Here is a 25,907-nt window from a genome sequence, read left to right on the forward strand (position 1 = left end):
CTTGAGGTGAATTTTTTAAAAAAAATAATAATTGAAATTGACTACCTTACATTAATGACAATAATAGATTGTTAATAATAATTTGTGTATATTCTTTACATTATTGTTAATAATAATTATAAATCTTATTAGTTATTAATCATAAGTTGAGAAATTTTAAAAAAATAAAAAATAAAACTTATTACTATTTATTACTTATAAAAATATTTATTAATAATTAACATCGAAAAAATAGTTGAAAATTTTAAAAAAAATGTCTCTATATGATTTTATTATTACTATATCGAATGTGTATATTATTTGAAAAAAAAATTAATATGATTTTTGATCTATTATATAGAAGTAAAAATAACTTGAGGTCTATTTTTGATCTAATGTTGATGGGGCTGCCAGAGGATCCCCGGGGAGATGCGGAATTGGAGGAATATTAAGAAATAGTGAGAAGGAAATTCTGGGCTTCTTTTCCAAAAATATGGGGGAAGGCTTTGCATTTGAAGCAGAGGTTTGGGCTATTCATGAAGTTCTTCATCTCTATTCAGTGAGGCAAATCAAATTCTTAATTATTGAAAGTGATTCTTCTCTAGCAGTAGGCTGGGTGAATAACAGAAGTAATAGACCGTGGAAACTGATTAATGTTCTAAATCAAATTGATTTGTGGCTGGAAGAAGTGAAATGTCTGAAGGTAAATCATATCTATCGGGATGCAAATTCTGAAGCTGACAGACTGGCTAAAAGAGGTGCTGATTTTACAAGAGACCTTATCTATTTTAGAGAATCCCTTTAATTGTGCTAGAATCCGTATCTCATGTAATATACCTTATCTGATTTTGCTGGTTGTGTTTGTTGTATTGGGCTCATGCTGCTGTTAGACTTTGGTCCGGCACTCTTTTTCCTCTCTTGGGTTTTTCCCATTGGGTTTTCCCTTGAGATGTTTTAATGAGGCTGACCACGAGGTGTTTTTTTAGTTATAAAATTGTATGCCCTTTACTAACTATCATGCCCACTATGAGAGGGTTGTTCTCATAGATCTGATTCTAATAATAAATACCTTTTGTTCTAAAAAAAAAAGTATAACAGAGAAAAATAATTATAACAAAAGTTGAAGAAATTTAAATTTACTAAATAATATTTTACGATACTAAAATTATAACTTATTATAATTTTTAAGTTAAAATTATTTCAAGTTCAAAAAAAAGTTAAAATTATTTTATTTTTGATAAAAAAGTATAAAAAAATATGTTATTATAACTTATATTAAAACCTTATTATTTAATTTAAAATATTTTAAATTTACTTATGGATTTTTCAAATAATTAAATTGGTTTTTAAAGATTAGTTATGATTGAAAAATAAAATAACACATGGGGACAATAATTGAGTATCAATGTTTACAACCGGATATATGATAAATCAGCACCTCTACAATTGAAACCACAATAATATACCTAAAAACAGAGAACCCAAATCAATAAAATATATTTTCTCTTTTTCGTCCTTAAACAAGTGGTTCGACGCGGAAACCTGGAAGGTACGAACTGTTCTTGGAATGAACATTGAAGAGAGGTATAGTACCTAGAGGTAGAGAGATTGTGCTGAGAGAGAATGAGAATGAGAGAGAGAATGCTGAATTTCATGCATGATTTTCCCAAATGAGCCAAAAGTCCCTTACAATTGGTATCTACCTTCTATTTATAGAGCTTGGGTACTACCTATTGGGCCAATTGGGCCTCCGGGATCAAGGCCCAACTTTAAGGCCAGGGTCCCGCTACAGGACGGGCTACATGCTGGGCGTTGCCCCTCTAGGGGCTCGCCCAGTCCACTAGTCCACAAGACACCGAGCTCGAAGTATGAGAGCTAAGTGTGTCTTTTAAGTGCCTTTACATGTGTCCTATTGTACACTGGGATCTAAGCTGTCAACATGACTTGAGAAAAGTGTGGTAAACTATATCGCCAACATGGCGTGAGCAAAAGGAAACTAACATCTTTAGCCACCCCGTCCACTGACTTGGCGAGCAACCCGAGCCGGCAAGTCCACAAGTCCACAAGTCCACATGCACTGACTTGACGAGCAGCCGAGCCGGCAAGTCCACAAGTCAGCACGCGGCGAGAGCGTTCACTTCGTATTGGCGATTAGTTGGAACAGGTGTATGATCGTTCGCCGGCGGGAAGAGTAACAGGCGATGGTGTTTGGTTTTTACAGTGGCGAGGCCTTTCGCGCTTTCCCTTGAAAACCCTTTCAAATCCCTAACTGCCCCACGTGACTGCCCCACGTGATGTGTCAGTTACATCGATTTCCCTCTTTCTCCGGAACCGTCACTCCACTTTTCATAACTGTCCCATCGTGCGCAGTAACTCCCCCTTGCACGCGACCCACCTTCCCAAAACCATCATGACTTCCAACCTTCCACACGCGTCCAACACGCGTCACCCTTCCAGCTTCCCCCCTTCACCTATAAAAACCCTTCTTCCCCACGAACATCCCTTTCCGCGACCTCTCTTTACTTCCTTAATCGCTTACCAAACCCCCTCTGCCCACTTCCGTTCCGGAGCCGTCGCTTACCACCCTTTCCGCTACCCACTCTTCACCTCCCACTCCGGTGAGTTCTACTGTCTTTATCTTTGCATCATACACATACTCATCTTTTCCTTTCTTTCATTTCTCTGTCTTCTAAAAATGGCTTCAAACCCTACCTCCCCTAATCACTCCTCTTCCTCCTCCGAAAGTGACCCTGATTCCACTGCCGCCGGCGGCCTCCGTTTAGAGGTTCCGGAGATCCCTGCTTTCCGACTAAAAACCTACGCCACTCTGCCCCTTCCAGTCCAAGTAGCCCCCAAACACGAGGCTATAAACCAACCTTCCATCTTCCAAAATAGCGATCTCATCGTGCAATTCGTGAACTCCCTGGGTGGCTTGTCCTATGATGATGAGTTTAACGCCAAACTCAGGATCTGGATTTGTAGTCCCGGGGATCGCCCCTGGCTTCATAAGCCAGACGGCGACGTAAAGAGATCCCACTTTTTCTTTGCGTACGAATACATGTTTAGCGAGCTTGGAATCAGGCTTCCCTTCTCGCCCTTTGTCCAAACCGTCCTCCGCGACATCAACGCGGCTCCCTGCCAACTCCACCCCAACGCCTGGGCCTTCATTCGGTGCTTTGAAATTTTATGCGCCGCTGTTGGCATCGCCCCCTCTCCCACCAGTTTCTTCTACCTCTACGATGTTGACCCCAAGTCCATCAAAAACAAAGGATGGATCTCCTTGAAGGCCCGAGCCGGCCGGAAGTGCTTGCATCCCCACAAAAGTAACGCGAAGTCCTCCTTCGCGCGGAAGTACTTTCGTGTGGCGGTTCACCCTGCCTACCCAGAAGCATTCACCCTTAGGGACGGGACCGCCCTTTTCCCTCTTTACTGGACGGAGAAGCCCAATGGGATCACCGATCCTTCAGAAGAGTCTTTGTCCGCCAACGACAAAGCCTTTCTTAATCTTCTTGCCCCACTTCCCATCCTTGACTGCACAACAGTCCTTGAGGGCGCTGACCTCTCAAGAACTCCCAAATACTTAGGTTCTCCATAGCTTACTTTTTATTGTTAACATTTGCTTTCTCGTCTCCTATGCTGTCACTGATTTTTTTTTTATCGCTGCAGAAGATATGAATTTCACAAACGCCGAGCTCCTGAAGGCTCGTGAGAGAAAAATGGCCCGCTTTTCCCCAAAGTTCAACACTGAGGGCGACGTGAAAAAGCGGGGCGGTGTCGAGGTCCAAGGTGAGGGCGCCAACGCTCCCAAAAGGAGAAAATTGGTCAAAGCCTCCTCCGTCGCCGGCACCTCCAACCCTGGCGCTCAACCCACCACCGCCGCTGCGTCTAAGGGTAAAAGTGTTGCTAAAGCCTCCGCCGCCGCGGCTACCGAGACAACCACTGTCCAGGCCCCCAAATCTGCCACCGCGGACGTGGCCTCTGCAGCCGCCACCAAGTCCACTGCTGTAGGTGCCACCGCTGCCTCCACCGATACCACAACTACCTCTGCTGGTGTTACAACTACCTCTGCTAATCCGTCGCCAACCGCTGACTCAACCGCCAACATCTCCCAACCTTCAGCTGTTGAGAAATCTGTCACCGTCAACGCCACGACAGCCGCCACGTCTTCTGATGCTCCTGCCGGGGAGAAAAGGAAAGAAAATGAAACTCCCCAGTCTCCCCCTCGCCAGGACGCACCTCCTAGCCCGCCCCCAACAGATGATGAGCGCTCTGCGCCTTCCCCACCTCGCCGCGAAGAGGGACCTTCTAATGTCGCCGCAACCCAGATTGAGCAAGCTCCTGGTCAAGAGAGCGGTTCCTCCAGCTACTTCAACATGCTTCCTAACGCCATTGAACCTTCAGAATTCTTGCTTACCGGCCTCAACCGCGAAGTCATAGAGAGAGAGGTTTTGAGCCGAGGTATTATTGAAACCAAGGAGGAAACTCTCGCTTGCCTCCTACGCGCTGGGTGCATCTTCGCCCACGCGTTTGAAAAGTTCAACGCCGCCACCATCGAAGCTGAGCGGTTGAAGGCCGAGAGTGCTAAGCATCAAGAAGCCGCCGCTGCTTGGGAAAAGCGCTTCGACAAACTGGCAACGCAGGCAGGAAAAGACAAGGTCTATGCCGACAAGATGATTGGCACTGCGGGAATTAAAATCGGCGAACTGGAGGATCAGCTGGCGCTGATGAAGGAGGAAGCGGATGGTCTTGACGCAAGCCTTCAAACTTGCAAAAAGGAAAAAGAGCAAGTTGAGAAGGACTTGATCGCCAGAGACGAGGCGTTGGTTGCGAAGGAGTCAGAGCTCGCCACATTGCGCGCTGAGCTGGAGTTAGTGAAGAAGGCGTTGGCGGAGCAAGAGAAAAAGTCTGCGGAGTCTTTGGCCTTGGTGAAGTCTGACATGGAGGCGGTGATGCAGGCTACGTCCGAGGAGATCAAGAAGGCGACTGAAACTCATGCTGAGGCCCTCGCCGCGAAAGATGCTGAGATTGCCTCCCAACTGGCAAAGATCAAGGGGCTAGAGGACGAGCTGGCGACGGAGAAAGCCAAAGCCACTGAGGCGAGGGAACAAGCTGCTGACATTGCCCTTGACAATCGTGAGCGCGGCTTCTACCTTGCCAAAGATCAGGCCCAACATTTGTACCCAAACTTTGATTTCAGCGCCATGGGAGTGATGAAAGAGATAACCGCCGAAGGGCTGGTTGGTCCTGACGATCCTCCCCTGATTGATCAACACCTCTGGACGGCGACTGAAGAAGAAGAAGAAGAGGAAGAAGAAGAAACAGGAGAAAAAGATAAACAATGAACAATGTAATTTTAATGTCACTTAGCCTTTTCCGCCTTTTGTAATGCACTTTCCCGCCATTTATTTATATAAGCAACCTTCTGCCATAGCTTTTATATCGCCGTTGGATATTTTGTAAATCATGTTGGAATACTTTCGCCAAATATTCATTCGCCGACCTTATATCTTGCGCTATTTTTTCACGCGTCATGTGATTGAATTACGCCTAACGATTCTGTGCGTTAATTTTAACTAGGACTTGTTGCTTGGTATTTCCCCACCAAGACTTTAACATTTTCCACACAAAGGGATAAATGGCCTCCATTCTTGAGGGCTTCGCCCGAGGCTTTGCCCGCTCGGGGCTTACAATGCTTGGGTCCCAATGGCCATTTGGGGGTCCCAAGACTTTTGCCTAGTTAACGGTGCTCGTCGTATTCTGGCGAGACTTACCCAGCACATCGCTTACGGGACCGGCGATCACATCGGACTTTCCGGGGGGTGATTCCCAGGCGTCAAAGGCCATTTGTGGAATCGCCACCACCTTCAGGGTTCTAGCAGGCCCCTTTGGGGATCAAGCTCGTCCCACTTAGTGATCGCCGTAATTCTTTGTGTCGATCGGCAATTCCGATCGTCAGGGAATCCCTGGAATTTTTGGACACGAATCTCATGAATTTTCGTTTTATTTTATTGATGGAGCGCCTCATTAAAAAACTCCTTTCGGAGAAAAAGAGCACGCTTTGTTATTGCAATACATTGGAGAATTTGAAAACACTTCAGGAAATTTTCAAAGATATCTGGCCCCGGCGACTCCGCCTTGTTCACTTTCTCGCCGGCGATCAACTATAATAGTAGCGCAAGTTCAAACCATTGAACGACCGAGGCAACCGCCTTCCGTCAAGCTCTTCTAAGTGGTAGGCCCCATTACCAAGAACTTTAACAATGCGATAGGTTCAGGAAAAGTCCAAGAATTTATCGAAAAACCGATAAGAGTTATCGCACGATTAACCTACGCCTAATCCTAGGTCAAGGGTATTAGTGAATAGTTAATTTACACTTTAGGACACGATGGAAACTAATTCCAAAAATCTTCAGAGAAATGTTAGAATTTCTCTTTTTCGTCCTTAAACAAGTGGTTCGACGCGGAAACCTGGAAGGTACGAACGTCAAATTCCAATTCTCGGAAGTTTGCCGAAACGGAATCCCTGATAGTTCAAGAAACCTAAGATCGACAGACGATGAAGACTTTTTCTATTCGGAGCTTCAAATGAAGATTCCACCCGCATTCTCCTATTTCTCTCGTTATTCCTGATCTTTCTCCAGAAGGAAGTTTTCTCATCCGACGATCACTGCAAAAAGTAGTTTTTCGGGATAAACCGACTTAAACCGACTCACACCGACTTTGTATCGTTTGATTTAATTCCAAGAATCCTGTTTTGAGTTCTGGAATTCAGTCGCCAGAACCTATCTTAGAATTCGCAGAGGAACGCGAAGGAAAAATCGGAATCGCGAAAAAAATCATTTTTCCGCATTTTCCAAAACCTATAAATAGCTTGAAAAATTAGATTTTTTGCAAAAACTGCCCATTTCCCTCCCCAAACCCGCGAGCACCAAGAGAGAGAGAGAGGATCCGGATCTTCGTCGTTTCTTGCCCGTTTGCTTCACCGATAGTTGCTAATCGAAGACCTTGAGGTAGGTAAACTACATCTCTCTTCTGATCGTCGTTTCTGTCGACTTCTTCTATGTCTTTCTGTGCTCAAAGTTTTGAGCTTTTTGAAAAACTGTTCAAATAAGCTGATTTCAGCGTCTAAACTTCTTCCCTGCATGCTCCTGAGCGTGTTCTGCGGATTAGATTTTGTCAAAGGTCGACGAAATGCCGCCGGGATCAATTTTTGCATTAAATACCCATTTTTCGGTAAAGTCGCAACCTTTAAACTTAAATCTATCGACTTGGCTTAGTGCTAGTAGGATTTGTCATCATAAACGTCATTGTGGACGTCTCCATCCAATTTGTTTTTCAAAATCCAGTTTTGAAATTCTGAGCTAAAAATAATGACCAAACTACCCCTATATCAGTTTTCGATCCGAAAATTTTTCCGAGCTTAGAACCGTCTTAGTTACGGCTTATGATAACCTAGGAACCAAGTTTGATCGAAGAAAAATCGACCCTCCCAATTAAGGAAAGTGGCCGAGAGCTATATCAAGGGGGGAGGAAAATCCGACTTTTTCGAAAACTTGTCTTAACGCGTTAGATTGTCGTACCACGGAGTTTGTAGTGTACCGTGTAACCCTAGGGCTCCTTGATTGCTGAGTTTCTGACTCTTGGTGTTGATTTCTGTGATTTTTGCTTAAGGTTCTTTTGAGGAGATTCCTGGAGATCAAGGAGAAGAGCGTGAAGGACACTGTGAGGAGGAAGCTGGAAGACCCACCGGTGAGGGCTACTCTCTGAATTACTAGATAATGTCTTAGGTGTCGACGAATTCGACTTGATTTATGTGTTATGCCCATACTTGCTAAATGTCTGAAATGTTTTATGAGGCTTCGGCCGATCTGGTTGAGTACTTGATGCCATGATGTTGTGTGCTAAATGATTCACATGCTATGTGCTAAATGGTTAATTTAGGATGTGTTGGAATATGCTGTTTATGGTTATTGATTGAGCTGATTTACGCTATTCCACTTATAACTGTGATTCTGAGGAGTGAGGATTGCGGGCAAGTCATGCCGAATTTTTATGAGATTTTGAGAGAGTTTGAAAGGACGAACGAAGTTCGGACCTTGTCATATTTTTAATGGATCGAGACCTTCTCAGAAATTAATTGGGATTATGGGATCCCTGAAACTCTTAGGAAGTATCATAAGACTAAACGAAATCTATTTTCTCAAGGAAAATTCATAAGACGTTAATTAATCTCTAAAAACCCTTGAACAATGATAACAACCTTAGATAAGAGCTTAGAGTCTGAATATTAGTCTTGAAAATATGAGAAGTGTCGTCGAGTCCGAGTTTTGAGGAACTTACAAGTTTTCGAGTATGTTGATACTCTTTTGCTCAATGAGCAGGTTATTGTTTGGCTATCTAAAGTTTAGCCGGAAATTATGAGTTTCCAAGTACTTCGGTACCTTTTCGCTCGATGAGCAGTTTATTGGTTGGCTATCTAAAGTTTAGCCGGGAACCATGAGTTCCAAAGTACATTCTTCTTCTTTTGATTAATTCATTTTGTCGCAGAATCGACATTTACCTTAGGGTATTCTTTTAGAGACATTAAGTTAGTTAGAACACGTGGCGACGTGTCGAGTGAGGTCGGAGACGTTGTTTGGCTAATCACTTGCATTCATGCACTCATTTTGAGGTTAATACACGGCGTGATACCGGACCTCGGTGGATTCCAAAATGGTCATAAGACCCGGATTTCCATATTTAGGACACTACGGTGGTCCTTAGTAGCAGACGGAATGGCAGACCTACGGGTTCACTGCTGATCTGACTACTTTTGTGTGGTGTAAGAGACACGCGAGCAGGAAGGTACCCACCGTGGCTGGTGTTAGGGCCGCCTCGTTGATGTCCATCCTTCTTCCGGAATGCATTTTGTTACCCAGCATTGCATTTCATGCAACATACATACTGACTTAGTTGCTGAGTGTGATTGTTACTTGTTAATCCTATTTGGGGCATGCTAATTGTTATTATGATTCTTTCATATTCATTGTGATATATGCAACCCTAGGATGTTATCCCTAAACTTCTAGGCCTGAGAGGCTAATAATTATTATCCTAAATATATATCTGGTTTTATTATTTATATAATTCTTTGGAGTTGACCCTCGCGTCTGCTGTGTGTGTTTGGGCGGACTACGCCATTTGTCAAATAAGTATGGCGGATTGGTTTACGATGGTCAGCCCCTCGGGGGGGACCAGGTACGAGATGCTTGATCAGGATGACCCAGGTGCATGGGTGGTCGACCCCATAGGCCACCGTGTGACCTACACCGGTCGGATCATGGAGGACCGTGTTGACCGATTCTGACGCTTGACGGAGGGGGTGATGAGGAGACACATAGTGAGCTTCAACTTGCCGCCTGGTGTGCATTGTGGACCCGGCTTGGGAGGACCACCACCACCATTATCTTCGGATGATGAGGACCCCTCTGAGGAGGTGCCAGTGGGTGGGACTTCGACGGAGTCCAGTCCGTCTGCTGCTGCTGTCATCGAGGATCTTGTTCCGGGCCCCGAGCCCGAGAGGCCAGTGCAGGAGCGCATCAGGGTGGACAGAGAGGGTAGTGTTGTGTATGTCGACCTAGTCGTTCTGGATGCAGATTCGGACGACGACCGCGCTAGCATGTAGGATAGAGTGTTAGTGTGGGCTCCTCGGGTTAGGATTAATGTAGGAGTAGTGTCGATGCTCTGACCGTCATGCTTTCAGATTTGGGACAGGGTAGTTTCCTGCCGGTAGCTTTTTGTGTGGTTTTCTTATGGAGATCACAGAGAGCTGGTTGGACTTAGGAGGTCTTTTCTTAGGCCGCTGGGCCAATTTGTTCTCAGTTTTGAGGTAGGGTGTTGCGGACACAGGTTTTACCTTGGTTTGTACATATTGCCTTTGGGCGTTACTTTTCTTTCTGTCACCCGTCGCTGGAGGTTACTCGCGACGTGGTTGGTATTAGCTGGGCATGTATATATATGTAGATGTATATTAGTTTCTTTAACTTTTGTTGAGGAGGTTATTTTCTTTCAGTCTTTCATTTTAATTTCAAAAAAAAAAATATTCACGTTTTTCCGCTTAAGTTATTCTTTTGGTTACTAAAGTGACGCCACCGAAACCGGGGTGTTACATTTGTGGTATCAGAGCTTAGTCGAGTCTTTTGGGAGTTTTTGGGGAATAGGTTTTCTGTGCTAGGTTGTGTGACTCTGCAAAGAGTAAAAATTGATTGTCTGCCAAGCGATTTTTCGCTTAGAATTGCTTGAAGTTATTGCTTAATCATATTGTATAGTTATATTAGATGCTATCTTATGATGAGCACTAACTGTTTGTTTGATTTAGCAGAACATGGTGAACGCTAACCAATTAGCTGAGATGATGGCTACTATGGCCCAAGCTGTGACTGCACAGGCAAACGATAATGCTATGAGGCGTGCTGCTGAGGAGGCACGTGATCAGCACCAACGCCAGAGGGAAGTGACACTGGACCAGAACAGAGGCCTGAATGACTTCAGTAGAGGGATTGCTTCAGGATCTTATAGGCCCATGGTGGGTACTGCTGGAGGTTCTGGAGGTCAGACTGTAAACAGGGAGATGACCTGTTACTGTGAGACCCAAGTTTTTAAGCTTAGAATAAGTGGAAGAGATTTCCATTTACGATTAGGCTTGACGTATCGTGAAGGAAAACCTGAACAAGAGTTTATCGGAAGGAATATATTTATGAAGGAGAAATTTCAGGAAAAGTTCTAGGATTGCATTATGATCGATAAAAGATATAGCACGATCGTTTACGCTTAAACCTAGGTCAGAAACCCTAGTATATAGCTAATTTTCACTTTTAGGCACGATGGAAGTTAATTCCAAAAATCTTCAGAGAAATGTTAGAACTTCTCTTTTTCCATATATCAAAATCGTTTTCGAGGCGAAACTCTAGGATCTACGAACGTCCGATTCTAATCATCGGAAGTTTGCCGAAACCGAATCCCTGGTATTTCAAAACCCTAGAATCACCCGACTATGAAGACTTTTTCTATTCAGAGCTTCAAATGAATATTCCACACGCGTACACCCATTTCTCTTGATGATTTCAATCTTTCTTCAGAAGGAAGTTTTCTATTCCGACATCCGATGCAAAAAGCAACTTATCGGGTAAAATAGTTTTATACCGACTATGCATTAGTTGCCAAAAATACAAGGAGACCTCTTTATAGTTTTGGAATTCTTTTGCCAAAACCTATCTATTAATTCACGGAGAATGACGCCGGAAAAATCAGATTCGCGAAACTTTCATTTTCCCGCGATTTGCCATCTTCTATATATAGCAAGCAAGTGAGAAGAAATCACAAAACTCCACCATTTTCTACCCACCAAGGCCGCGAGTTTGAGAGGAGAGGAGGAGGAGAAGATTTTCTTCATTTCTTGCTTGATCGTTGATCCGTTAGTTGCTGCTTCAAGGTTTCGAGGTATAGTCGCTAATCCTTACCTCTGATCGCTTTTTCCATAGCTTTTCTGTAGACTTTTCTGAGCTGATAGTTTATGGGTTTTTGCAAAACTATCCTGAATATTTCATTTCTGATTCTAAACCTCTTCCTTATGTGCCCAAGATCACTTCTGCCGGGTTAGATTTTCCGTTATGTCGCCGGAATTCCGCCGGAATCAATTTTAGCCTTAAATACCCATTTTTGGAGTTTTTGGAGTAAAGCTTCAACCTTTAGGCTGAAAACTATCGCCTTAGCTTAGTGCTAGTAGGATTAGTTGTCATAAACGTCGTTGGTGACGTCCCTGTCAAATTTGGTTTTTGGGATTTCAGTTTTGAAAATCCTAAGTTAAAAATCATGACCAAAATACCCCTGCGACAGTTTTTGATCCGATAATTTTTCCGAGTTCAGAATACCCTTAGTTACGGCTAATGATAGCATAGGAACCAAGTTTGATCGAAGAAAAATCGAGTCCCCTAATTACCTAAAGTGGCCGAGCCTATAGGGGGAGGAGGAGGAAAATTTCCTTTTCCGAAAACTTGTCCTTTCGCGCTAGATTATCGTACCTCGGAGTATGAACTACTTCGAGTAACCTTAGTAAGTAACGATAGCTTAGTTTTCGATAGATTCTGATAGTATTTCTGTGATTATGCTTTAAAGGAGCTTTTGAGGAATTTCCTGAGGAGCAACGCTTTGCTTGTGAGGAAGAGTTTGAAGATCATCCTGGAATAACTAAAGGTAAGGGCAACTTACCTTACTAGCTAATGCTTTAGGTGTCGACGCATTCGACTTGATTTACTGTTTATGCACTCGTTTGTGTTTGATTGGAAAAATGTTTTATGAGGTTTCGGCTGACAATGTAGATGATTCATCTACTGAATGTTTTTGAGATTAAATTACATGGTACGTGCTAAGTGGGTAATTTAGGATGTGTGATGCATGCTTTAAATGCTAAGTGCTATGTGGCTATTTTAGAATATGCTGAGATATGGCATGTTTGTTGATTGTACTGAGTTAACTGTGCTTTGCACTGATATCTGAGATTCTGAGTAGTGAGAATAGCGGGCAGGTCATGCCGATTTTATTTTGAGAGTGTTGAGGAAGTTTGATAGGTCGAACGAGGATTCGGGCCTTGTATGGTTTTAGTGGATCGAGACATTCTCTGGAGTCATTTGGGATTAGGAGATCCCGAGAACTTATAAGAATTGCGATAAGACAAAAGTGGAAGCTATTTTACAAGGAAAATTCATAAGACCTTAAACAACCTCTAAATCTTTAAGTAATGATAATAATCACGAGGGAAGCTTAGGATTCAAATCTTAGTTTTGGAAAACGAGAAGTGTCGTCGGATCCAAGTGTGGAGATATTGAGAAGTTTTGAGTACGTTGATACTCTTGTGCTGTGGGAGCAGTTATGTCGTTGGGCTATCCGAGGGATAAGCCGGGAAATTGATAGTTTCCGAGTATGTCGATACTCTTTGCTCGCTGAGCAGTTTTTGACCATCGGATGGAGATGAGTCGGATGATTCGAGAAATCATCATGAGTTAAGTTTATATACCTTCGGGTACAGTATATGCCTTCGGGTACAGTATATACCTTCGGGTACAGTATATCTATATGCTTTCGGGTACAGTATATGCCTTCGGGTACAGTATATACCTTCGGGTACAGTATATCTATATGCCTTCGGGTACAGTATATGCCTTCGGGTACAGTATATACCTTCGGGTACAGTATATTATATGCCTTCGGGTACAGTATATCTATATGCCTTCGGGTACAGTATATCTTACGTATATGCCTTCGGTACAGTATATCTATATGCCTTCGGGTACAGTATATGCCTTCGGGTACAGTATATCTATATGCCTTCGGGTACAGTATATGCCTTCGGGTACAGTATATCTATATGCCTTCGGGTACAGTTTATACCTTCGGGTACAGTTTATACCTTCGGGTAATTCGGACATCGACGGGGGATATGATCGACCGTGAGGTTAGGATCGACCTGTTGATTGTCGGGCATGGCGGAGGGAAAAGTCGACCCGCAGGGTTAGGACTGATCCGGCTATGTCAAGGTTGTAAGTGACACTCGAGGGTTATGGTCGACACAATGCCAGTGTTAGGACCGACTCGATCGTGCCCAACCTACTTCTTCCAGAACTGTCGAGATTGACGTTGCATTGACGTTTCATGCACTCTAATTATATCGTTATGTGTTTTGATGAGTAGATGTTGATAATTATCGTATGTGCTTTGATGATTGAATTGTACTAGAGATTTGATAACATGCTATGTTTAAACCTTAGGGTAGACAATGCAGAACTTATATGTATATATACAACATATATGTATACTCCTTATACTTTACCTGTTGTCTTGTATTCTCCATACTATATTCCGTAAGTTAACCCTTGCACGTGCTACCTGTGTTTGGGGGGCTATGTATGCCCTTTTTGTCAGATATCGTCGGAGGATTCTTTCGTGATTCTTCGTCGTTCGGGGAAGACCCGGAGCGAATTGACTATTACTAAGCCTTTGACGTGGAACCAGACTTCATGCATGACCAGATGAGAGTCGATGATGGGAGTATGGGGGTTTAGAGTTTACTAGGGTTGGGTGTTAGTGTCATAGCTCTGACTTATTCTTATTTTGAGGGCTTGTGTTGCTGACACTTGACCTATCCTTGTTGGGATTGTACATTTTGCCTACGGGCGTTACACTTTTCTTTCCGTCACTGGAGGTTACTCGTGACGAGGTTGCTACCTACAGCGGGGGCTGTTTATATATTGTATATTAGTTTTATTGCTTTTCGCATTTGGGTTTTATTTAATTCAGTCTTGTCTTAGTTATTATCAAAAAAAAAAAATATTCACGTTTTTCCGCATTAAGTTTACTTTTGGTTACTAAAGTGACGCCACCGAAATCGGGGTGTTACAGTTACAGATGTGGGCAGCCTGGGCACTATGCCAATGCTTGTACTGATATGAGGCCCAAATGCTTTAACTATAACAAGTTGGGGCATACTGCTGGTCAATGCAGAGCACCCAAGACAGAACCAGCTGTCAACACTGCTCGTGGGAAGCGTCCTGCTGCTAAGGCAAGAGTCTACACCATGGACGGTGAAGAAGCTGAAGGAGTTGATGGTCTGATCAGAGGAGACTGCGAGATTGACGGTAATCCCCTAACTGTACTTTTTGATTCCGGAGCAACGCACTCCTTTATCTCTAGAGAATGTGCTACTAGATTAAAACTTCCCGTTACTGCTTTGAGTTTCGATCTTATAGTTACCACACCTGCCAAAACTCTGCTTGCAAATACCGCATGCATGTATTGCCCAGTAACCTATAGGGATAAAGTTTACCATGCTAACCTAGTGTGCCTAACTCTCAAGAACCTAGATGTTATCCTAGGGATGGACTGGTTGTCCCACTATCATTGTCTTCTGGACTGCAGCCGAAAGAGAGTGGTATTTCCTGACTCGGATCTTTCCGAGTATTTATCCGCCAATCATATTAGCGTCTCTCTGAATGAAGGATCTCAAGAGTATTCAGTTTTGTTAAACTTGGAGAGTAAAGGGAATCCGGAAGTGAGTAATATTCCAGTTGTGAGAGACTTCGCGGATGTTTTTCCTGGCGATGTACCTGGTTTGCCGCCGGTACGCGACATTGAGTTTGCTATTGACATCGTACCGGGAACAGGACCGATTTCGATTGCACCATATCGGATGGCACCTGCGGAATTGGTGGAGCTGAAGTCTCAACTTGAGGATCTTCTGTCGAAGGGATTTATCCGACCAAGCGTTTCACCTTGGGGAGCACCCGTCTTATTGGTGAAGAAGAAGGATGAGAAATCTAGACTTTGTGTCGACTATTGACAACTGAACAAGGTGACCGTCAAGAATAGGTACCCGCTACCTAGAATTGATGATTTGATGGATCAACTACGAGGAGCTGCGATATTCTCAAAGATAGACCTGAAGTCAGGTTACCATCAGATCAGAGTAAAGACTGAGGATATTCAGAAGACGGCATTCAGAACTCGTTATGGACATTATGAATATCTAGTGATGCCATTTGGGGTGACAAACGCACCTGCCATTTTCATGGATTACATGAACAGGACCTTCCATCCGTTCTTGGATCGATTCGTCGTGGTGTTTATTGACGACATTCTGATCTACTCAAAGAATGTTGAAGATCATGAAGGGCACTTGCGCCAGGTTTTACAAGTGTTGAGAGAGACAAAGCTGTATGCCAACCCTTCTAAGTGTGAATTTTGGCTCGAAGAGGTAAAATTCTTGGGCCATGTGATCTCTAAAGAAGGTATAGCTGTGGACCCAGCAAAGGTAGAGACTGTGTTGTCATCGGAACGGCCAAAGACCGTGACTGAGATCAGGAGTTTTGTCGGTTTGGCGGGATACTATCGTCGCTTCATCGAGAATTTCGCCAAGATCGTTGGACCCTTGACTCAACTTACGAGGAAGGATCAACCTTTTGCATGGACCGAAGCGTGCGAAACTAGCTTTCAGACAATGAAGGAACGTTTGACGACGTCACCTGTACTCGTCTTACCGCAACCAGAGGAACCGTACGAAGTGTATTGTGATGCTTCGCATCAAGGTTTGGGATGTGTGCTGATGCAGCATCGGAAGTGGTGGCTTATGCTTCACGACAACTGAAGACTCATGAGAAGAACTATCCGACTCATGACTTAGAACTCGTTGCTATTGTATTTTCGTTGAACATCTTGAGACATCACTTATATGGATGCAATTTCACCATATTCAGTGATCACAAGAGCTTGAAGTATTTGTTCGACCAGAAGGAGTTGAACATGAGGCAACGACGCTGGATGAAATTTCTCAAGGATTATGATTTTACCTTACAATACCATCCTGGAAAGGCTAATGTTGTTGCTGATGCATTGAGCAGGAAGATGCATATCTCATCGATGATGGTTAAGGAGCTGCAACTGCTGGAACAATTCCGAGATTTGAGTTTAGATGTAAGAGTATCTGAAGGAGAACTGAATTTCGGGATGGTCAGGATTACCAATTGATTGATGGAGGAAATCCGAGACCAACAGTTACAAGATGAATTTTTACTCGGAAAAAGGAATTCGGTAATTCAGGGTAAGGACCCGGAATTCAAGGTAGGGAGTGACAATATCCTGCGATGCAGGGATAGAGTGTGCGTACCTAACAACCCTGACTTAAGGAGGTTGATTATGGACGAAGGTCACAAAAGCAAGTTGAGCATTCACCCTGGAATGAAAAAGATGTATCAGGACTTGAAGGTGAATTTTTGGTGGCCAGGAATGAAGAGACAAGTGGCAGAATATGTAGCCGCATGTTTAACCTGTCAGAAGGCGAAGGTGGAACATCAAAAATCTTCAGGTATGCTACAGAGCTTGGATGTACCTCAATGGAAATGGGATAGCATATCGATGGATTTTGTCGTGGCATTGCCAAGAACTCAAAAAGGATATGATTCGATTTGGGTAATCGTGGATCGATTGACTAAGTCGGCTCATTTCATACCTGTGAGGACCACGTACAACGTGGAGAAGCTATCAGAGATATATATAGCTGAGATTGTGCGACTTCATGGAGTGCCAACAAGTATCGTTTCCGATAGAGACTCGAAGTTTACTTCACATTTGTGGGGAGCTCTTCATGAGGCTTTGGGAACGAGGCTGAGATTAAGTTCTGCTTATCATCCACAAACTGATGGACAAACTGAGAGAACTATCCAATCATTGGAGGATTTGCTACGAGCTTGCGTGTTAGACAACAAGGGCAGTTGGGATACCCTATTGCCACTGATTGAGTTCACATACAACAACAGTTTTCATACGACCATAGGCATGGCACCGTATGAGGATTTGTATGGCCGCAAGTGCAGAACACCTTTATGTTGGTATCAAGATGGAGAGAATTTGTTAGTAGGACCGGAACTTCTGCAACAGACGACTGAGAAGATCAAACAGATCAGAGAGAAGATGAAGGCTTCTCAGAGTAGACAGAAGAGCTATGCAGATCAAAGGCGCAGAACCCTGGAATTCGAAGAAGGAGATCATGTATTTCTGCGAGTTACCCAGACTACAGGAGTAGGACGAGCAATCAAGTCAAGAAAGCTTACGCCAAAGTTCATTGGACCTTATCAGATTACTCGTCGTGTAGGACCGGTAGCTTATCAGATCGCATTACCGCCTTTCCTATCAAACATTCACGATGTATTCCATGTGTCACAACTACGGAAGTATATCGCTGATCCGACACATGTCATCGAGCTGGATGACATTGAGTTGAAGGATAACTTGTCTTTCGAGACACCACCAATCAGCATTGGTGACACAAGGATAAAGCAGTTGAGGAGAAAAGAGATCGAGTTAGTGAAGGTTATTTGGAACAAGGACACCGGTGATGCGACATGGGAGCTGAAGGAAAAGATCAAAGAACAATATCCAGAAATTTTCACTGAACCATAAGTTTCGAGGTCGAAACTTTCTTTTTGGAGGGTAGTAATGTAAGGCCCAAGTTTTAAAGCTTTGGATAAGTGAATAAAATAAAAGAGTTTATTTGATTAAGATAAATTTGTGAAGGAAAAAGGTTCAGGAAAAGTCCAAGAATTTATCGAAAAACCGATAAGAGTTATCGCACGATTAACCTACGCCTAATCCTAGGTCAAGGGTATTAGTGAATAGTTAATTTACACTTTAGGACACGATGGAAACTAATTCCAAAAATCTTCAGAGAAATGTTAGAATTTCTCTTTTTCGTCCTTAAACCAGTGGTTCGACGCGGAAACCTGGAAGGTACGAACGTCAAATTCCAATTCTCGGAAGTTTGCCGAAACGGAATCCCTGATAGTTCAAGAAACCTAAGATCGACAGACGATGAAGACTTTTTCTATTCGGAGCTTCAAATGAAGATTCCACCCGCATTCTCCTATTTCTCTCGTTATTCCTGATCTTTCTCCAGAAGGAAGTTTTCTCATCCGACGATCACTGCAAAAAGTAGTTTTTCGGGATAAACCGACTTAAACCGACTCACACCGACTTTGTATCGTTTGATTTAATTCCAAGAATCCTGTTTTGAGTTCTGGAATTATGTCGCCAGAACCTATCTTAGAATTCGCAGAGGAACGCGAAGGAAAAATCGGAATCGCGAAAAAAATCATTTTTCCGCATTTTCCAAAACCTATAAATAGCTTGAAAAATTAGATTTTTTGCAAAAACTGCCCATTTCCCTCCCCAAACCCGCGAGCACCAAGAGAGAGAGAGAGGATCCGGATCTTCGTCGTTTCTTGCCCGTTTGCTTCACCGATCGTTGCTAATCGAAGACCTTGAGGTAGGTAAACTACATCTCTCTTCTGATCGTCGTTTCTGTCGACTTCTTCTATGTCTTTCTGTGCTCAAAGTTTTGAGCTTTTTGAAAAACTGTTCAAATAAGCTGATTTCAGCGTCTAAACTTCTTCCCTGCATGCTCCTGAGCGTGTTCTGCGGATTAGATTTTGTCAAAGGTCGACGAAATGCCGCCGGGATCAATTTTTGCATTAAATACCCATTTTTCGGTAAAGTCGCAACCTTTAAGCTGAAATCTATCGACTTGGCTTAGTGCTAGTAGGATTTGTCGTCATAAACGTCGTTGTGGACGCCTCCATCCAATTTGTTTTTCAAAAATCCAGTTTTGAAATTCTGAGCTAAAAATAATGACCAAACTACCCCTATATCAGTTTTCGATCCGAAAATTTTTCCGAGCTTAGAACCGTCTTAGTTACGGCTTATGATAACCTAGGTACCAAGTTTGATCGAAGAAAAATCGACCCTCCCAATTAAGGAAAGTGGCCGAGAGCTATATCAAGGGGGGAGGAAAATCCGACTTTTTCGAAAACTTGTCTTAACGCGTTAGATTGTCGTACCACGGAGTTTGTAGTGTACCGTGTAACCCTAGGGCTCCTTGATTGCTGAGTTTCTGACTCTTGGTGTTGATTTCTGTGATTTTTGCTTAAGGTTCTTTTGAGGAGATTCCTGGAGATCAAGGAGAAGAGCGTGAAGGACACTGTGAGGAGGAAGCTGGAAGACCCACCGGTGAGGGCTACTCTCTGAATTACTAGATAATGTCTTAGGTGTCGACGAATTCGACTTGATTTATGTGTTATGCCCATACTTGCTAAATGTCTGAAATGTTTTATGAGGCTTCGGCCGATCTGGTTGAGTACTTGATGCCATGATGTTGTGTGCTAAATGATTCACATGCTATGTGCTAAATGGTTAATTTAGGATGTGTTGGAATATGCTGTTTATGGTTATTGATTGAGCTGATTTACGCTATTCCACTTATAACTGTGATTCTGAGGAGTGAGGATTGCGGGCAAGTCATGCCGATTTTTTATGAGATTTTGAGAGAGTTTGAAAGGACGAACGAAGTTCGGACCTTGTCATATTTTTAATGGATCGAGACCTTCTCAGAAATTAATTGGGATTATGGGATCCCTGAAACTCTTAGGAAGTATCATAAGACTAAACGAAATCTATTTTCTCAAGGAAAATTCATAAGACGTTAATTAATCTCTAAAAACCCTTGAACAATGATAACAAACTTAGATAAGAGCTTAGAGTCTGAATATTAGTCTTGAAAATATGAGAAGTGTCGTCGAGTCCGAGTTTTGAGGAACTTACAAGTTTTCGAGTATGTTGATACTCTTTTGCTCAATGAGCAGGTTATTGTTTGGCTATCTAAAGTTTAGCCGGAAATTATGAGTTTCCAAGTACTTCGGTACCTTTTCGCTCGATGAGCAGTTTATTGGTTGGCTATCTAAAGTTTAGCCGGGAACCATGAGTTCTAAAGTACATTCTTCTTCTTTTGATTAATTCATTTTGTCGCAGAATCGACATTTACCTTAGGGTATTCTTTTAGAGACATTAAGTTAGTTAGAACAGGTGGCGACGTGTCGAGTGAGGTCGGAGACGTTGTTTGGCTAATCACTTGCATTCATGCACTCATTTTGAGGTTAATACACGGCGTGATACCGGACCTCGGTGGATTCCAAAATGGTCATAAGACCCGGATTTCCATATTTAGGACACTACGGTGGTCCTTAGTAGCAGACGGAATGGCAGACCTACGGGTTCACTGCTGATCTGACTACTTTTGTGTGGTGTAAGAGACACGCGAGCAGGAAGGTACCCACCGTGGCTGGTGTTAGGGCCGCCTCGTTGATGTCCATCCTTCTTCCGGAATGCATTTTGTTACCCAGCATTGCATTTCATGCAACATACATACTGACTTAGTTGCTGAGTGTGATTGTTACTTGTTAATCCTATTTGGGGTATGCTAATTGTTATTATGATTCTTTCATATTCATTGTGATATATGCAACCCTAGGATGTTATCCCTTAACTTCTAGGCCTGAGAGGCTAATAATTATTATCCTAAATATATATCTGGTTTTATTATTTATATAATTCTTTGGAGTTGACCCTCGCGTCTGCTGTGTGTGTTTGGGCGGACTACGCCATTTTTTAGATAAGTATGGCGGATTTGTTTACGATGGTCAGCCCCTCGGGGGGACCAGGTACGAGATGCTTGATCAGGATGACCCAGGTGCATGGGTGGTCGACCCCATAGGCCACCGTGCGACCTACACCGGTCGGATCATGGAGGACCGTGTTGACCGATTCGGACGCTTGACGGAGGGGGTGATGAGGAGACACATAGTGAGCTTCAACTTGCCGCCTGGTGTGCATTGTGGACCCGGCTTGGGAGGACCACCACCACCATTATCTTCGGATGATGAGGACCCCTCTGAGGAGGTGCTAGTGGGTGGGACTTCGATGGAGTCTAGTCCGTCTGCTGCTGCTGTCATCGAGGATCTTGTTCCGGGCCCCGAGCCCAAGAGGCCAGTGCAGGAGCGCATCAGGGTGGACAGAGAGGGTAGTGTTGTGTATGTCGACCTAGTCGTTCTGGATGCAGATTCGGACGACGACCGCGCTAGCATGTAGGATATAGTGTTAGTGTGGGCTCCTCGGGTTAGGATTAGTGCAGGAGTAGTGTCGATGCTCTGACCGTCATGCTTTCAGATTTGGGACAGGGTAGTTTCCTGCCGGTAGCTTTTTGTGTGGTTTTCATATAGAGATCACAGAGAGCTGGTTGGACTTAGGAGGTCTTTTCTTAGGCCGCTGGGCCAATTTGTTCTCAGTTTTGAGGTAGGGTGTTGCGGACACAGGTTTTACCTTGGTTTGTACATATTGCCTTCGGGCGTTACTTTTCTTTCTGTCACCCGTCGCTGGAGGTTACTCGCGACGTGGTTGGTATTAGCTGGGCATGTATATATATGTAGATGTATATTAGTTTCTTTTAACTTTTGTTGAGGAGGTTATTTTCTTTCAGTCTTTCATTTTAATTTCAAAAAAAAAATATTCACGTTTTTCCGCTTAAGTTATTCTTTTGGTTACTAAAGTGACGCCACCGAAACCGGGGTGTTACAATCGTGCTTATCCTTTTAAATTTATGCATGAATTTCAAAGGGAGAAATGAGACGAGGTAAATGCTCGGACAGATTTGATGAGCCTTTTGAACCCAGAGCCTTTTGAGTCTATGAGCCTTATACAAGTCGAGAGAATGATTGTCTTGCCAAAGCAAAAAAATTACACCTATGAATCTGATGTAAGAAGCAACAATATGCCAAAATTTAAGTAAATAAATACTTTCAGTTTGGTTTGGATCGGTTCGATTTTGAACATGGGAAGAAAATATCGATTTTTGCGGTTTTCAGTTTTTTTGGTTTTGATTTTTTGGACCGGTTTGAGCGATTTTAATTGGTTTGGTTCCGTTATGAACATCCATATTTCATGATCCTATTATTTACTCATTTTTCTATTGTCGATTCACAATTATATATTGTTCACCCCTTTTTTAAATCATGAATGGGAAAAACGGAAATCCTTCCATTTATCTGCTTGGATTGATAAAATGGATTTTTCCTCCATCGTCCCTGGTAGCCGGTTGTTACCAAAGGTATGATCAAAGAGTCAAAGACAACTTTTCAAAAAAAAAAGAGCCAAAGACAAAAAAGGGGAACGGGTTCAAACTTAAAAGTAATAGTCACGTGAGACTTTATTCAAAAATAAGAGAAGTCTTTGGATCTAAATAATTTTGGTAAATTATCTATTATTTTGGTTTATTTAATCTGGTGATTTATTCCTATGATTTGATTTGCGTTTTATTAGAAGTGGGGTTTCATTTTTTTGTAACATATTGATTTCTCTTTGAAATTAAATTTTTGAATCAAAATATATATTATTATTATTATTTATATTGTTATTATAAATAGAAATATTGATATGAAAAATGATCAATCGAATATTAATAATTAAACATGTATTAAAAAATTAAAAATACTGATTTAATGTATATACAAATTTTTTAGTGAATCTAAGTCTTATAAGTTAAAAAATTTCAATTTTTTTATATTTAAATAAGTAAAAATTTATGGTAGATTAATACACAATTATCAATATTAAGAACATATAGTTGAAAAAATTATTAAGATATATTTACTAAAAAGATACAAAATATAATATTACACGAAATTTAAATTATAAATAACAAAAGTCACCCATGCAGGGCACACGGGTAATTCCGCTAGTATAGAATTAATAATTAAGATTTTTGTAAGAAAAGAGGATAACAACTTGGTCGCCAGAATAAAAATCTTAAAATCCAATTGCACACAATATGACAGTTATACTGGGACCCATACCCATTACTCTGTCCACACTTCCTCTCCTCTTTATATACAAACCTCAATCCTAATCCACATCATTCAATCCCCAATTTCTCTTCTCTAATCACACGTAACATGCTCTCACCATCTTTTACCACCGCCACCACTTTCTCCGGCCAAATTGCAACTTCGCCGATAGGCTACGTCAGATCCCGGCCAGTAATCGCATTCGCCACCGCCACCGAAGCAGACTACCGACCTACACCTTCTTTGTATCTGAGCACCCACGGCGACGGCGACATGGCTTCCTGCACTTCGCTTTACGAGATTCTCGGAATCGCCGCCGCCGCGTCAGACCAGGAGATCAAGGCGGCGTACCGGCGGCTTGCTAGAGTCCGTCACCCTGACGTGGCGGCGGTTGATCGGAAGGACTCGTCGACAAACGAGTTCATGAAGATCCACGCTGCATACTCGACGTTATCTGATCCCGAGAAGCGTGCCAGCTATGATAGGAGCATGAACCGGCGGAGGCGGTCGCTGACGGCAACGGTGACGCCGAGATTATCCGGTTACAAAGGACGGAACTAGGAAACAGACCAGTGCTGGTAGCGGATCTGAGGCGTAGTTATTGGATCACCTTTGATTTTACTTATTACTAATTAATTAATTAATAGTTATTGACCAGATTGTGTACTAATATTGTATATGAGTACAATTGTGTGTACAAATATTGTGTATAAGTACGATTGTGTATACATACATAAGAGAATCAGTTGTTGAAATAATGTGTTTTATGACGATTTTAAACCGTCACAAATGTAGGTGTTTGAGGTATTGGATATATTAATTTTAAAATTGAGCAGCTGAGATTGATTGGGATTAAATTGTTAATTTACAAAAATATCCATTACTCATATTACCCATTTACCCCCACCATTCTCATCTGAGGAATCGTTTCTTTAGACCCACCAGATCATCAAGTGCTAGATCTGAGGGCTCCATCTCCTCTTCTTCCACTTCATCATCCTCTTCCTCAATAATCTCATGAATGGCCTCCACCCGTCGTCATCGGGCTCAGCTGCCGGGTGTTGGCTTCGGTGGTACAGTTAAAAGTTGTACCACGGTGGTGCAGTTTAATTTCCACCATTAAATTTAATACTAAAATATTTAATGATCCAGATGTAATGTTAGAAATAATCGCAATAAGTAAAATACCCTTTATCCACTACCTCTCTTCCTGTTTCTCCCTCTCTCAAATCATCACCGGATAACAACATAGCCACCGCAAGCAGGTTTGTAAACCCACCCAGAAAGCTAAAGACAAGGTTTTCCAACATTCTACATCACAAAAACAAATTTGTCATCCATCGAAAAAAAATCAAATCTTTCAGTGTAAAAAAAATACCCACTTGCCCGTTCCTCCAAGATTCAGTGAAACAGTACCCACAAGTGATTTATAAAATCTTAAACTCAAATTATTCTTAGGTCTAACTATCCAAAAAAAATCAAAACTATCATCAAACATAAAATTATTGTATGGAAACTATACAAACCATCAAATAACAAATCGAAACAATCTGGGTCGGCTAAAAGATTAAAACTTTGAAGGAAAAACAATCAGATCGATCAATCCCAGATTCATGACACAGTCACTCAGTGATGAATGGACTACACGAAGAGGAATTTGAGGAATAACAAAATCATGGCGGTGGCGGTGGGAGAAGCAGATCGGTTTTTTATGGAGGGGATTTCCAACATGACTGCATTTCTCTCTTTCTTTCTCGCATGGTTGGCGCTCCGACGACCTTCCACTGTTGTCTCTATTGCGGCGTTCTTCCTTGCAGAGGGTGAGAAGAAGGGGTTTGGTGCGTTTGTGAAGGAGTTGAAGGAGACGATGGAGTATGTTTATGTGTGGCATGCGATATGTGAGACGCCTTTGTTGCAGGGGACCATGGAGGATTTGGCGGTGGATAAGATGGTGAGTCATGGGGTTGGAGAGAGGCAGTGAGAAGAAAAGGAAAGTAAAAAAGAAAACGTGGGTATTTTTGTAACTTAAGTGCCAAACAGTAACTGTATCACTGTGTTTCACTTTCAGCAAAACTTTGAATAAATTCTCAAGTGAAGCCAACAAATTTCTATTCTTTTTTCAGTGCTTAATCCTAAATTAAATTATTTTTATAGTTATAATTTTGTAACTTTTAATTTATTAATGTATTAACGTCAAAAAAATATATTAATGTAAAAGTAATAATATATTGATTTGATTGATTATCAATTATAAGTTTACTGTAAAGTCAAAATTATTTAGTTACTCATATAAATTTAATTAAAAAGTGAACAAACTTATAAATGGTGAAAATATTGGTCTTACACAATTTTTACTGAAATAATCAACATGAGAACAACCTCCTCATGCAACAAAATACAGTGGATCTCTAAGAACCCAAAAGAACAAGCCCCAAACCCTACCAAAAAGCCATAAAAAGCACAAGAAGAAACCCAAACCCCACCAACCTACCCAACGACGCCGACACTACGAACCATACATATTAGGATGATTGTCCTTTAGCTGAGCCTGCAAGCCCTCAAGCATGACCTCTTCATCTCCCTCAAAACCAAGCCCTAGTTCCTTTCCCAAAACCCAAACTTGTTGAGCCCTTGTCCTCACCCTTGACGTCCCATCCCAAGAACCAAGAATCAAGA

General features: G+C 42.4%; 1 protein-coding gene across 1 annotated transcript; it reads left to right on the forward strand.

Moving 5' to 3' along the window:
- The first annotated feature begins 23,288 nt into the window (after positions 1 to 23,288).
- LOC130745186 (chaperone protein dnaJ 11, chloroplastic-like) lies at positions 23,289 to 24,088 on the forward strand. The gene has a single exon (XM_057597333.1). It carries the CDS (start codon positions 23,340 to 23,342, stop codon positions 23,790 to 23,792), a length of 453 nt encoding a protein of 150 aa, XP_057453316.1. The 5' UTR covers positions 23,289 to 23,339; the 3' UTR covers positions 23,793 to 24,088.
- Positions 24,089 to 25,907: the final 1,819 nt, after the last annotated feature.

Source organism: Lotus japonicus, chromosome 3, assembly GCF_012489685.1.
Source record: "Lotus japonicus ecotype B-129 chromosome 3, LjGifu_v1.2".
Taxonomy (NCBI): Eukaryota; Viridiplantae; Streptophyta; class Magnoliopsida; order Fabales; family Fabaceae; genus Lotus; species Lotus japonicus.